Source organism: Armigeres subalbatus, chromosome 3 (genome assembly GCF_024139115.2).
Source record: "Armigeres subalbatus isolate Guangzhou_Male chromosome 3, GZ_Asu_2, whole genome shotgun sequence".
NCBI classification, from domain to species: domain Eukaryota; kingdom Metazoa; phylum Arthropoda; class Insecta; order Diptera; family Culicidae; genus Armigeres; species Armigeres subalbatus.
Genome location: NC_085141.1, coordinates 108,856,308 through 108,870,526, shown reverse-complemented (window position 1 = coordinate 108,870,526; position 14,219 = coordinate 108,856,308). Strand labels below are relative to the sequence as shown.

General features: G+C 40.7%; 1 protein-coding gene across 1 annotated transcript; it reads right to left on the bottom strand.

The window, feature by feature from the left end:
• Positions 1-11,708: 11,708 nt before the first annotated feature.
• On the bottom strand, positions 11,709-13,629 carry LOC134226118 (ribosome production factor 2 homolog). The gene is made up of 3 exons (XM_062706685.1): positions 13,440-13,629; positions 13,155-13,370; positions 11,709-12,618 (listed from the first exon to the last, which is right to left on the bottom strand). Exons 1-3 carry the CDS (start codon positions 13,457-13,459, stop codon positions 11,847-11,849), a joined length of 1,008 nt encoding a protein of 335 aa, XP_062562669.1. The 5' UTR covers positions 13,460-13,629; the 3' UTR covers positions 11,709-11,846.
• Positions 13,630-14,219: the final 590 nt, after the last annotated feature.

The window sequence follows — 14,219 nt, the reverse complement described above, 5'->3', positions numbered from 1 at the left end:
GAAAGAGAAGTCCGAGGGAAACAGCAATAACCACGTGGCAGACTTGGCAGTTTAGACAGATTTTACTATGAAGACGGGTGTGAAAATGAAAACGGCGATTTCAACGACCGTTCAAGGAGCAACTATTTCGAAGGGTCGGGTCCAATAGGGAAATCCACGTACAATACACCCCGCATGACGAAAAACAGCATATTAAATGGTTCAGAATCATTATTACGATGTGAGATAGAGCGTCACATTTTACGTCACAGTTATCAAATAAATTTCAGTCGATTCAACCGTAACTACTCAACATCTCAACATTACCACTAAATGTTAATATATTACGCATCTCGAGATAAAATAGAATACTGCGGCCACTAAACGGTCACTAAACACAACAGAGTCAATGAAAATCTCACCCACCATATGCACTTGCCATGATAAACACTCTCCATGATGTACTCAGTGACTCCGGTTGCCTCTCACTAATACAATCGAACATGGTTTGACATTGTTCTCTGTTAAACCTCTATAAAAAGCTGCATGTATCCGCAAGTAGGCTCCTCCAAAGCGACCGTGTGCCACTCAAAGCGCACAAGCCCAAGTCCTGGTGTTAAGGTTGGACGCTGAACAGAGCTGACACGACGGCCCACCGACGAGACAGGAGGTTTGTGCAGACCCAATCAGCCGCCTTTAGAAACAATCATTACGAACGACATAGAAGATAATACCGACTCGATACAATCGGCAACGACCTAGGCGACGAATAAAGGATCACGAATGGAAGCTTGGACCATGGAATTGTAAGTCGCTAGACTTCGCATGTTGCGAAGGATAATCTACGATGAATTACATCTCCGCAACTTCGACGTCGTAGCGCTGCAAGAAATCTGCTGGACAGGACAGAAAGTGTGGAAAAGCCGGCACCGAACGGCTGCCTTCTACCAAAGCTGTGACACCACCGACAAGCTGGGAACCGGCTTCATAGTGTTGGGCAAGATTTGCCAACGCGTGATTTGGTGGCAGCCAAATAACGCAAGGATGTGCAAGCTAAGGATAAAAGGCCGTTTCTTCAACTATCCAGTTTTCCGCGAGCAGTAATGGCCGCCAACTTTCCTGCTGGTTAGTCTCTGATTTGACGTTTGTGGAGGTCAACTGCACCCAATGAGCTAGACTTTACTAATGTCGAATTCGTTTTTAAACCTGGGTCAGTGCCAACCCGAACTCGGAGTAAAAAAAACATTTTCAGTTCCATCTGTCATTGAATATGTTGGTGTGTGTAGCATTGTGTTTGTTTTGATTCGAAACATATGATCACCCAAGCGGACTGACAGTGCGTTGGCCGCGACTAATCATATCATGATAAAAAAGTACTCGCACTGTACGGTATTCTATGATCCTGTGCTTTCACCAAGAATTCCGTCAATCGTCTAAGATGAGTTTAGTACTTTCCATTAAATTCCACTACGTTTTATTATCTTTGCAGATACGTGAAGCCGTCTTTCGTGTCTCGTACTTGACTCGATTTCTGGAGGAATTCCTGAAGGAATTCGCGGAGGAATTCCTGAAAGAACTTCCGGATGAATTACTGAAGGATCTTTCGGAAGAATTCCTGAAGAACTTCCGTAGGAATTCCTGGAGAAACTTCAGGAGGAATTCCTGGAGGAACTTCCGGAGGCATTCCTGAAAAATCTATCGGAAGAATTTCTGAAAGAACTTCCGGAGCGATTTTTGGAAGAGCTGCTGAAGGAACTCCTGAAAGATCATCTGGAGGAACTCCTAGAGGATCTTCCGGTGGGATTTCTGAAGGAACTTCCAGAGAAATCCCTGAAAGAATTCCAACGGAATGCTTGGAGAAAAATAAATAGTAATTTCTGAAAGAGCTTCAGAAAGTATTCCAGAGGGGTTGTCTGGAGGAATTCTTGCAGGAATTTCCATAATAACTTCTGGAGCGACGTCCAGAGAAAGTGCTCAAAATATTTCTAGAAAAATTACCAAAAGAATTCCCCACGAAGGAATTCCTTGAAAAAAATATGCCTGAATGATGTATGCCTGGAAGACATCGTCATGGACTACAGAATATTCCAGAAAGCATAACAAGAAGATTTCTGGCTGAGTTTTCGAATAAAATCCTGAAAGAACGCATAACTATCACCAATCGTAAGATAGTTCGTGGAGCAGTACCAGGCGGGATTTATGGATGAACACTTTACCATAGACCAGGTGTTCGTCGTACGTCAGGTATTGCAGAAATGCCGCGAATACGACGTGCCCACACATCATCTATTTATCGACTTCAAAGCCGCATATTGCAGCGTGGTGTGTACGTCAAGCAGTTTGACGAACATTGACTCCGCCCCCAAGGAAACGCTTTGGTTGCTGCTTTGTTTGAACGTGGATGAAGTTGTTCGAACAACCATTTGACAGTTGGCGGCTCGGTTGGAGAAAAATAAAACGGTTTGATTATGGTTTGACTTATTGGGGGCGGAGTCAGGGTTCGTCGAACATGTTTGAGCATTTGTAGTGAAGTTGCACAAACTCTCATATATGTTTGATGGTTGGTGCTCAAGTTGGTCGTTCGTGTGTGATATTGTTGGTCGAATAAATTGATTGTTCGTGCCGCTGTTGGTAAAACTTGATGGATGTTTGAATAAACGAGAGGTGGGTGGCGTCAATGTTGGTCAAACTGCTTGATCGTGTGTACTTTTCATATGATACAATGGATACAATCGATCGGGACCAGCTATGGCAGCTAATGCACGAAAACGGATTTTCGGATAAACTGATACGGTTGATCAAAGCGACAATGGATCGGGTGATGTGCATAGTTCGAGTTTCAGGGGCAATCTGGAGTCCCTTCGAAACGCGCAGAGGGTTACGGCAAGGGTATGGTCTTTCGTGTCTGCTTTTCAACCTCGATTTGGAGGGAGTAATACGAAGGGCTGACACGAGTGGTACGATTTTCACGAAGTCCGTCCAGTTATTTGGTTTCGCCGATGACATTGATATTATGGCACGCAACTTTGAGAGAATGGAGGAAGCCTACATCAGACTGAAAAGCGAAGCTAGCGAAGCGGATTGGACTAGTCATCAACACGTCGGAGACGAAATGCATGATAGAAAGAGGCGCAGAGGACAAAGTAAGCCACCCACCACGAGTTTGTATTGGTGGTGACGAAATCGAGGGGGTTGTAGAATTCGTGTACTTGGGCTCACTGGTGACCTCCGATAACGATACCAGCAGAGAAATTCGGAGACGCATCATGGCAGGAAATCGTACATAATTTGGACTCCACAAAACGCTCCGATCGAATAGAGTTCGCCGCCGGACAAATCTGACTATCTACAAAACGCTTATTAGACCGGTAGTTCTTGTGTGGCAGTGAAATAGTGCTGATATGAACTATGCAAATACAATATGCAATTGCTTTTAACTTATCGCAGTAGGCCATGCATGAACGTTAACTGAAAGTCACGCCAACAACAATCGAAGCAATCGAAGCCGTTGATCAGTCATACGAAGTGAGTGATCAGAATCAGGAGACTCCCGCTTGCCTATCACAATAATAAACTCCACATTTGGCGATCCTGCCGGATTTTTTCGCACATTTTAAAATTACTTTTTAAAGAATCTGCAAGCGGGGGTGTCCATGATTGAATCGTTTGGTTTTCATTGCTGATTGTCACGCGAGTGAAAGTGAAGTGATGGTGAAAAAACAATGTTATTTGTGGTGCAGTGCAAATTTTCACATAATTAGGGTGAAGTAAAACAAAAAAAAGCCTACAACTAGTTAAGTTGTAAGCTCACCTTGCGCATCTAGTTATCCCATTGTATGTGGAACCCAGACTAATGCGACTTAGGGGCCGGGCAAATGCGATTTGAAGGTAACAATTCATCAATATGCGGGACCTTTGCTCATGGTATGTATGGCTTTCCAATGCCAGCAAATCAATCAACTTCTGAATACGTTTCACTAAAATCTGTCCTATTATGCGTGATGTTGAAAATAAGCGTTAAGTTTGAATTTAAGGGTGAAACGGTGAAAAATGATATACAAAATATTTCACTAAAATCGTCACAATCTTTTGCACAAAGATTATTGTAGGATCTATTTTTTTCGTTAGTTAATTTCCAAGCCAAGTCACAAGAAAATATTTGTTTTCGTCTATTGAAAAAGCAATGAGGAAAGGAACCCAGAAATTGCATCAAAAAGAGTCAAAAATAATTTTGTTTTTAAGATTTTAATTAAAGATATTTTAATCTATTTCTTTCGTGTGTGGGCTAACAAATGGTTATTGGCTTCAGCTGCTTTTGATTTTGAGACGAAGAGAACTCGAGAGAGACGGATTCGGGTTATTAACATAGAAAATAGAGTGGCGCATTGTTGAAAAAAAAAACTCATTGCCGAGTAGAAAATGAGCAAGAGCAAGAGGTTATTTTGAGGAGCAGTAATAAATAAGCATCAAAATTCACAACATTGTGCATCATTAAACCCGAGCTTGTGCATCGCAAAACAAGAGCAAGTCTATCTGTTCATCTTTTTCTTGTGGTATGTCAATCACTTACACTAACATTCAAAACAGCCTCCAAGAAGGCAGCATTTTACTGATGATGATTTTATTTTACTCGAGGAGTTTTGTCAAGCCTAAGTAGACGCAGCTTTCTTTGTATTATCACTAATGAGAAAAAAAAGAGTAAGAATTTTTCTTACTAATGGGTGAAAAGTTCAAGCTGTTTGCATTGATCAATGTTTTTCAACTTCTATTTAAGTGAAATTTTTATTAATTCTTAGGGTTTTTTTTTATTGGCCAGCGTCAATCAGTCAGTAATCGTTTAGTGTAGATTCAATCGATAAGTTATGCATAAGGTGCTCAGTGCGACTTAGTGTTGCTTAGTTTTGTAATGAGCGCGAGTGGTGCTCGCATAAGGTGCTCAGTGCGACTTAGTGTTGCTTAATTTTGTAATGAGCGCGAGTGGTGCTCGCATAAGGTGCTCAGTGCGACTTAGTGTTGCTTAATTTTGTAATGAGCGCGGGTGGTGCTCGCAGAAGGTGCTCAGTGCGACCAAGTGTTGCTTAATTTTGTAATGAGCGCGAGTGGTGCTCGCATAAGGTGCTCAGTGCGACTTAGTGTTGCTTAATTTTGTAATGAGCGCGAGTGGTGCTCGCAGAAGGTGCTCAGTGCGACCAAGTGTTGCTTAATTTTGTAATGAGCGCGAGTGGTGCTCGCATAAGGTGCTCAGTGCGACTTAGTGTTGCTTAATTTTGTAATGAGCGCGAGTGGTGCTCGCATAAGGTGCTCAGTGCGACTTAGTGTTGCTTAATTTTGTAATGAGCGCGAGTGGTGCTCGCATAAGGTGCTCAGTGCGACTTAGTGTTGCTTAATTTTGTAATGAGCGCGAGTGGTGCTCGCATAAGGTGCTCAGTGCGACTTAGTGTTGCTTAATTTTGTAATGAGCGCGGGTGGTGCTCGCAGAAGGTGCTCAGTGCGACCAAGTGTTGCTTAATTTTGTAATGAGCGCGAGTGGTGCTCGCATAAGGTGCTCAGTGCGACTTAGTGTTGCTTAATTTTGTAATGAGCGCGAGTGGTGCTCGCAGAAGGTGCTCAGTGCGACCAAGTGTTGCTTAATTTTGTAATGAGCGCGAGTGGTGCTCGCATAAGGTGCTCAGTGCGACTTAGTGTTGCTTAATTTTGTAATGAGCGCGAGTGGTGCTCGCAGAAGGTGCTCAGTGCGACCAAGTGTTGCTTAATTTTGTAATGAGCGCGAGTGGTGCTCGCATAAGGTGCTCAGTGCGACTTAGTGTTGCTTAATTTTGTAATGAGCGCGAGTGGTGCTCGCATAAGGTGCTCAGTGCGACTTAGTATTGCTTAATTTTGTAATGAGCGCGAGTGGTGCTCGCATAAGGTGCTCAGTGTGACTTAGTGTTGCTTAATTTTGTAATGAGCGCGAGTGGTGCTCGCATAAGGTGCTCAGTGCGGTTTAGTGTTGCTTAATTTTGTAATGAGTTGCTTAATTTTGTAATTTTTTAATGAGCGCGAGTGGTGCTCGCATATGGTGCTCAGTGCGACTTAGTGTTGCTGAACCTTTCAATGATCGTAAACTATATGTATTGAAATTGATAATAGGTGAATTAGTAAAGCATCTGTTTTGACTAAAATGGCAAACATGTGCGTTGATACTCTGTGAGATATGCCAAACTCAATTCAACAGGTCAAATCTACGGTTGAATATTATGGATTTTATTCTCAATTCGGTAGAGAGGAGGCAATAATTTAGTTTTTGCTGGATCGTGTATATGTGTTGCTCGTTGATTCAGTTAAGAGAAGCGTGATCCCCTGTTAAGGAATGTGATAACAATACGGATAATAAAAAATAAATAAATAAATTTACACAACACCCAGTGGACCAGTGGAAAGCTTTTCACTTTACGAAAAGTTTTCTCCTTACCGGGCGGGAATCGAACCCACACTCCACAACACATGCGTCTAGACGATTGACGTCGCTAACCGCATGGCCACGAAGCCCAAAACAAAATTACAGTAACAATAATAATAATACCATCATGTGTCAAAATTGGTACAGAATATTCTGTCAGTTTCATACAACTGCACGTTCCAAACGAGCAGGAGACCTGTCAAACGTGAAACAAATATGTACTCTTCTGATAGGACTGTACCCTAGACATTACTCACAACCAGCGAAAAAAACGGACATTGAAACGGACCTGAATTTCGAAGGAAGTGACAGCGAAGAGATGAAAAAAAGAGGAATCGGGTAATCTGTCATGTGCTGGCCGAGCGTGTAGAAGAAATAAATTGTAAGTCTTCGAATTCAACCTTTACTCTGGGAAACTGGCTTACGAACACGTCGGACAGCAGGAGGAGAATGTTACATATCAACAATTGAAAAATAAAATCTCTAATTGTATATTCCCTAGATGCTTTAACGTAAAAATAAAATCTGCGCCAAACTGTTATACTAGATTTCACATTCGCCACTGGTTTTTGTCTTGCCACTGGCGTTCGTGCCACAGTTCGTTCATTCGTTATTGCCTAAAAGACATTGGAAAATAATACGTGTTGAAATGTGCCCAAGCTACTAGATATTGTTGTCGAGTAGTAGTAGTATTTTCCATGGACATAGTATAAAATAAGTGAAATACAGAATTACACCTTCTTATATTAAAAAAAAACAAAAAAAAACCTGACAAGGGGGGGAATGTGTGGCAGTGAAATAGTGCTGATATGAACTATGCAAATACAATATGCAATTGCTTTTAACTTATCGCAGTAGGCCATGCATGAACGTTAACTGAAAGTCACGCCAACAACAATCGAAGCAATCGAAGCCGTTGAGCAGTCATACGAAGTGAGTGATCAGAATCAGGAGACTCCCGCTTGCCTATCACAATAATAAACTCCACAGTTCTCTACGGACACGAGACCTGGACAATGCTCGTGGAGGACCAACGCGCACTGGGAGTTGTCGAAAGGGAAGTGCTGCGTACCATCTATGATGGGGTGCAGATGGCGGACGGTACGTGGCGAATGAACCACGATTTACATCAGCTGTTGGGAGAGCCATCCATCGTTCACACCGCAAAAATCGGAAGACTGCGGTGGGCCGGGCACGTAGCCAGAATGTCGGACAGTAATCCGGTAAAAATGGTTCTCGACAACGATCCGACGGGAACAAGAAGGCGAGGTGCACAGCGGGCAAGGTGGATCGATCAGGTGGAGGACGATTTGCGGACCCTCCGCAGACTGCGTGGTTGGCGAAGTGCAGCCATGGACCGAGCTGAATGGATAAGACTTTTATGTGCAGCACAGGCCACTCCGGCCTTAGACTGATGATAAATAAATAAAATAAGGGCTGAAAGCCTGTTAGCTAAATTTTTGAGCACCCCCACTTTACATTCCATGCATGTTCATCCAACATGCCACTCTTGTTTTACTTTTCGTAATGTATATTTCCCTTTTTTGCTAATACATCAGTTCATTCCTATCGTTCGTGACAAACGGTCGTACATCGATGTACTCTCGAATCCGAAAACACCCCGATAGTAGAAAATACAGTCCACTGCTTCCGGCATGCGGACAAAGCCTTTCACGGATAGATTCGTAAACTCATTAATGAGTAAAAATTTAACCATTTTTTGATCTTGTATTGGACTGTCAGAAAATGAGGAAAATTTGACAACTTGAAATGGGTGAAAAAACACCCATTTTGAGAATGGTAACCAACTTCAAAAACGTTTATTTTTAAACCCATAAATGGGTGAAAAAAGTCTTTAGAAGTTTTTGTTTAAAAATTAGCTGCCTGCTGCATTTCGTGGCGGACAAGGTTTATTATTATTTACTTGTACGCGGGAATCCTGGAGAAACTTGAACGTAAGTAATTAAAAACATTTTAAATTGAATGTCGATAGCCTATATATAGTTCGTTGTTTTAATTAATTAGGATCTAAACTGATGGAAGTGCATCTTCGACAAAACCACGATGAGGGTTGCCTGGGATTACCTAACCTCACTTATGTCATTAGTGTCATTATATCAACAAATAGCTTATTAGAATGTAACGATATGTATTGTGAAATAAATAAATGAGCTTCAGCATTTCATTTGTCATACTTATCTTTAAATACGCAAAAAAATCCCATTTTTATTATTATTCTCCAATATATCTCCGTTCTCAAAAATGAGAGTTTTTTACCCATTTTCAACAAAAACCGGATTCTAAAAATGGGTAAAAATGCTACATTTTTTGACACATATTGCGTTTACTCATTTATGAGTAAAACGTGTTTTACTCATTAAATGAGTAGATCCACTTATTCTTCAAAATGAGGGAAAATTTACCCATTAATGAGTTTACGAGGTTCTCCGTGTTTATAAAGACAATAACAATAATAATAATAATAAATTTCCGTGGGGGCAATACAATTTTGCTTAGTCACTGAGTAGATAAAATTTAGCGTGTACGATTTTCGTTTCTTTTCTGAGTTCGTTCTGACTTCGAATTCTGAGTGGAGACTGAAAGATGTTTTCCGCCTCAAATTACGGAAAAAAAGATTCTCCTTCGACCCAAAAACGCTTGACTTTGTCTCATCGAACTTGCAACTGAAACTGAATGTCACTATTTGGTCACTTTTTCTGCAGCTGAAAGTCACTATTCGGTCCCTATTTTCGTCAGCTTTGGTCACTAAAGTCACTATTTTGAGCGGCATCGATCGCTACCAGCCCTGAAATGGACTAAGCGTTAATCCAAGCAAATGCTCGGTGATTACTTACACCAGGAGAGTTCAGCCAATATCATTCACGTACAGTTTGGGACATGCAATTCTTCAACGAGTAGATAACGTTCGGGATTTGGGCGTAATAATAGATCAGTCACTGACATTCAACGACCATATCAATGGAGTCATTAAAGAGTCACTGCAACTTTTTGCGCTTATCCGACGGTTTGGCCGTGATCTTACCGATTCTCACGCAATCCTAACAATATATACCGGGCTCGTTATGACTAAACTGGACTTCGCGAATGTGGTGTGGCGGCCCCAATACGACGTACGCATTCAACGGCTGGAAGCAGTACAGCGGAAGTTTTTGAAATTTGCTGTGAGAAATCTTGGATGGAGAGAACAGTTACCGGAGTATGAAGATCTATGCTCATTGGTTGATTTCGACACCATCAATAGCAGGCACAAGATCGCTGATATAGTGTTTTTCTGCAACATCTTGAGAGGGCGGATCAGCAGTCCGTATCTTTACAACCGGCTTCACTTCAACACTAGTCCGGTTACTGTTCGTCGTCGGAGAGCCTTTGATCCTCCATTCAGATCGAAGAACTACACGCAGTATGAGCCAACTAGTAGGTTCATGAATGATTTCAACAGACTACAGGATGCTATTTCCACAACTATGACAACAGAAGTGATTCGTAATAAGTCAAGATTATATTTAAGAGGACAACTGTAGTAGGGGCAGTAGGGGCAATATGAACATACGGGGCAATATGAGCCACCCTCAATTTGAGCTTATTGACAAGTTTTATCATGTAAAAGTTATATGATCTTTAAGAGGATGCTCCACATATGCATCAACGTGAAAACCGCATTAAAATTCAATTCAAACATGAAAATATACTTGAAAATGTAAATTTTCACTGCATAGGCAAAATTATTATAAGATTTCAAGTTTATAAATAAGGTTTTGACACAAAACTGATTAAAATACAGGTCAAAAATACACTTTAATCAAAAGATATATTAAAATTGAATATTGTGCACACATGTTTATATTGATACAAATCTGAATTTATCATAAAACTTTTTTATCCCAAAACCAGTCTCTATGGGGCAATATGGGCATACCTGCATAGAACAAGATATCTGGCCTTAAAATGCGAACAAGTTCAAATGTCAGTAGTCAAATACAAGAATATTATCATATATGTAAGATTCATTACGGAAAAAATACAACAGCGCATTACTGCGATAGAAACAGAACAAAAGACCATTGACCAATTGAAATGTGGCTATTCAAACGGTGAGGAGTGGCAAATCAGTTCAGTCCGCTGTTGTGCAGTTTTTTTTCATTTTATTTGGTATGGAATACTCACAACTGTTGTAGGAGTATCTTATTCTTCCATATTACGATACTTCTTTCTCCTAAATAAAGGTTTTGGAAGGGTGGCCCGTACTGCCCCAAATGGTGGCTCATATTGCCCCGTATAGTCGGGAACACACATTGAAATCAATACATTTTCAAAAGTGCATTCCAACAATTTCCAAACGCATTTTTCGTCATTCATCGACGTAATATGAAAGGTAACATTCTCTAGTATAAGTCAACTAGGGTAAACTGACCAATAGTGGACCCCTAACCAATAGTGGACCCTCCAGCCATTTTTGCATTATTACTGCACAATGTCAACATTTCGCTATGAAATTCTATCGGGAGAACCTACCTTACAGTCCTATGATTTTATTACATGCGTTGGAAATGCTATAAAAAGTCAAATTAGATGATTTTTTAAAATTCTATAAAAAATAAACACGAGAGTGTCCATTATAGGAATATTTTGGGGGGTCCATAATAGGGAAGAAGAACGTCCCGAAACGGGACATGAAAATCAAGTGAAGTGTCGACTATAGGGAAGCAATTTCCTATTATGGACCCCCAGGGGGTCTACTATAGGGCGAATTCAGTTAGACTTTAAAATGTTAATTTCAACGAATAACGTCGTGTATTCGGGTGTTTTATGTATGTATCGTGAAGAGGGGATGCAGAGCTTGTTGTTAGATATCAAGCAGAGTTAATATTTTGAAAATTTCTAAGCCGTTTGACAGGAAGAGCAAAATTTCGCTACTAGGGGGTCCACTATTGGGCATTTTACCCTACATTTGAACGATGCTTTTTTGAGCTTTTCAGCGCTTTTCGGAACGATTTCCTTAGGTGGCCCATATTGCCCCGATCACCCCTATGTGTAACGTTAATTTTGTGTATAATATTTAAGCAGGGTAACGGGCTTACAGCCTATAGTCCAATAAACCAAACCAAAATTCACCATTATACACATGTTAACTAGTTCGACAAATGCATTCAAGTTTACATATTCAAATAAAAAAAGCACATTTTTATCAATAGTGAAAAAAAAGTAGCAAAATACAGTCTCAACTCGCTAGTAAATGTTTTCTTTCAATTAAGAAAATGCCCAAATCATCTGTTTTTGTTAAGAAGTTATTTCATTCTATTATATAAATTGTGAGCTTTTTCTTATGAACAAATTAAATTTTGTATGTATACCATTCATGAATTTCTCCAATAAATCAAGCTTCTGAAATGTACACATTTTTTCATACTTACTCATCGCTATCTACATCCATTCCTGGTCCATCGCTGTTATCACCCATACCATCCTCATCATATTCCTGATCTGTTCCTTCCCCGGCTGAGCCGCTCGAGGATAGGCGCTTCTTGTTGGCACGATCTAACTTTTTCTCCTCGGCCGACTTCTTCAAACCCTTCATCTTTCTGGTCTGGATGGCGTTGATGTCCTGCTTGCCGACGTGCACCCGACCATGAACGTTGCCCAGTTCATCCCGCGAAACGTTCTTTCGTTTGGCCACCTTCAGGATCGCTGGCTGCTTCATGGCCGTTTTGAACAAATCCTCCGAAGCTATCTTTGTTCGTCTGATAGACAAATCCATCGATGGTCCCATTTCTTGCAGCTCAATTCGAGGTGTTCTTTGTCCACTTTTCTTCAACTGAATTCTGTAAGAACGCATCAGAATCGACAAATCCTCGGTAATCGTAAAACTGATCACGTGCTCAATGCCTTGTAATCGCATGGTAGAAACGTTGTCGATGTGAAACATGTCCAACAGAAGACTGCGTAGGCGCCGCAACTCCTCCGTCAACTTCCATTTGTAGCCATTAAACACGACTACTGGCTTGACAAATGCGGAGATCTTCTCGTTTTTAAAATCTTGCAGGCTTTTGAAATTAGAAATGCCGAGTTCAACCATATCCAGAACCTGTTCGTCATAAATTCGCCCCAAGATAAGATTATTCGGGCGCTTCTTCGACGACGAACCAAACATGAAAAGGTGACAATCATTTGATTTGGCTAATCTGGAAAGTTATTATTCAATTATTTCCAATAAAATCCCAGATTATTTTTTTCTTACTCAAAATCATGATCATAAATGTTTTGTCCACGTCTATGCATACGTAATTATACAAAGGTTCTTCAGTTAGCTTTGTGTTGGGAACAATATATAGAGCATTAAGAGTTCAATTTGGACTTTCGGTCCAGTTGATTCGCAAATTTCGGTAAAATTGCATTTTTTTAACAGCAGAATCATTAGTTTACAGGTTTTCTGTGAAGCTCATAGCACAATCTGTAGAACGGTTACCAAACAATGCTCTACCACGCTCTACTGTTGAGAAATCGGTGAAATCTGTAGAATACTATAAAACGAGTAAACTGTCTTCTTTTTTAGTACTTCAGGTAATTCCAATTTTGTTGGCATGCCTGTGATAACTGCAAGATACCGTCCTACTTAACCACGGATACAAAACAAGTTTTAAACCACGAAACGGACGAAGCGTTTATGATCATCGTTTTTGATTTCGGGAAACCCTCTGCAATGCTACGGGGAACTTACTGCTCTAGCGGTGTCGCATCTTCGAACAATGTGACGTCGTTATTCCTTCTCATCAGCCTCACCAGTGGTTTTTTCAGCAGATTGAAATCCTTGAGCGCCTGTCGAATTTCGTTCGAACATTTCCGACCTTCCATTATCAGCGTTTTCTTGGTATTTTCGATGGTTTTCGGTTCACGTTCGTCCAGAAACCGCTTACCCCGACGCGTGGCTGGCTTCCTGGTGTAAATGCATAACATCATTAAATATTGTTTCAACAAACCCAAACTTGAATTGAGCAAAATTTACTTTATTCTGGTAGATGCCATATCTAGGCAAGAGTTCCAATCAAATCAGATTTTTTTCAAATACCTAATTCTAATAAATTGTACGAATTCTATAGAACAGAAATTCAAAACAGCACTGAAACACGTTGTTTTGAACTTTTTCTCGCACTGAAGCTGATGCGAACTGCGGTTGATGATGGCTGAAAAGAAAGTGATGATGACAGCCGTGATTTCAGTTTAGTGGAGACTCACATCCAACGAAATGCCAACAGTTGAAAGAAAAACGCACTTCAATACACCGCATATTTTTCATTGGTGTGAAACATTTCAATTGCCGTTAAGCTTAAGGGCCACTCAATAAATACGTCAGAAGTTTGAGGAGGGATCGGAGGAATACAGGGGGTGTAATTAGCTGGTTGTCAAACTGAAGCCAAAATTTTCTATTGTGCCGGAGCCAAACATTAAAGATTGTGGTTATGTTCGTTTCAGATCCTACTATTAGTGAGACCATCGCTACAATCACACTTATTCTCTTCAATTATAACAGATGCGGTCTACGTATGGTCCATGATTATGCGGGATATCTTATGTAGATATTTTTGGCAGTGAACTAGAACTGAAACTACACTCAAAAAAATGTTGCGGTCGAAACTACCATTCCGAGGGTTAATTTTAGAATACGCACCGACGATTTTCAGCAGACAACAAACCCGTTTGATTTTACCATGCGCGCAGTAAAAATCAACTGTGGTCCTGGTAGAATGTTGTTGCATGAGCTGAATCAGTGGTGAATTTTTCCGAA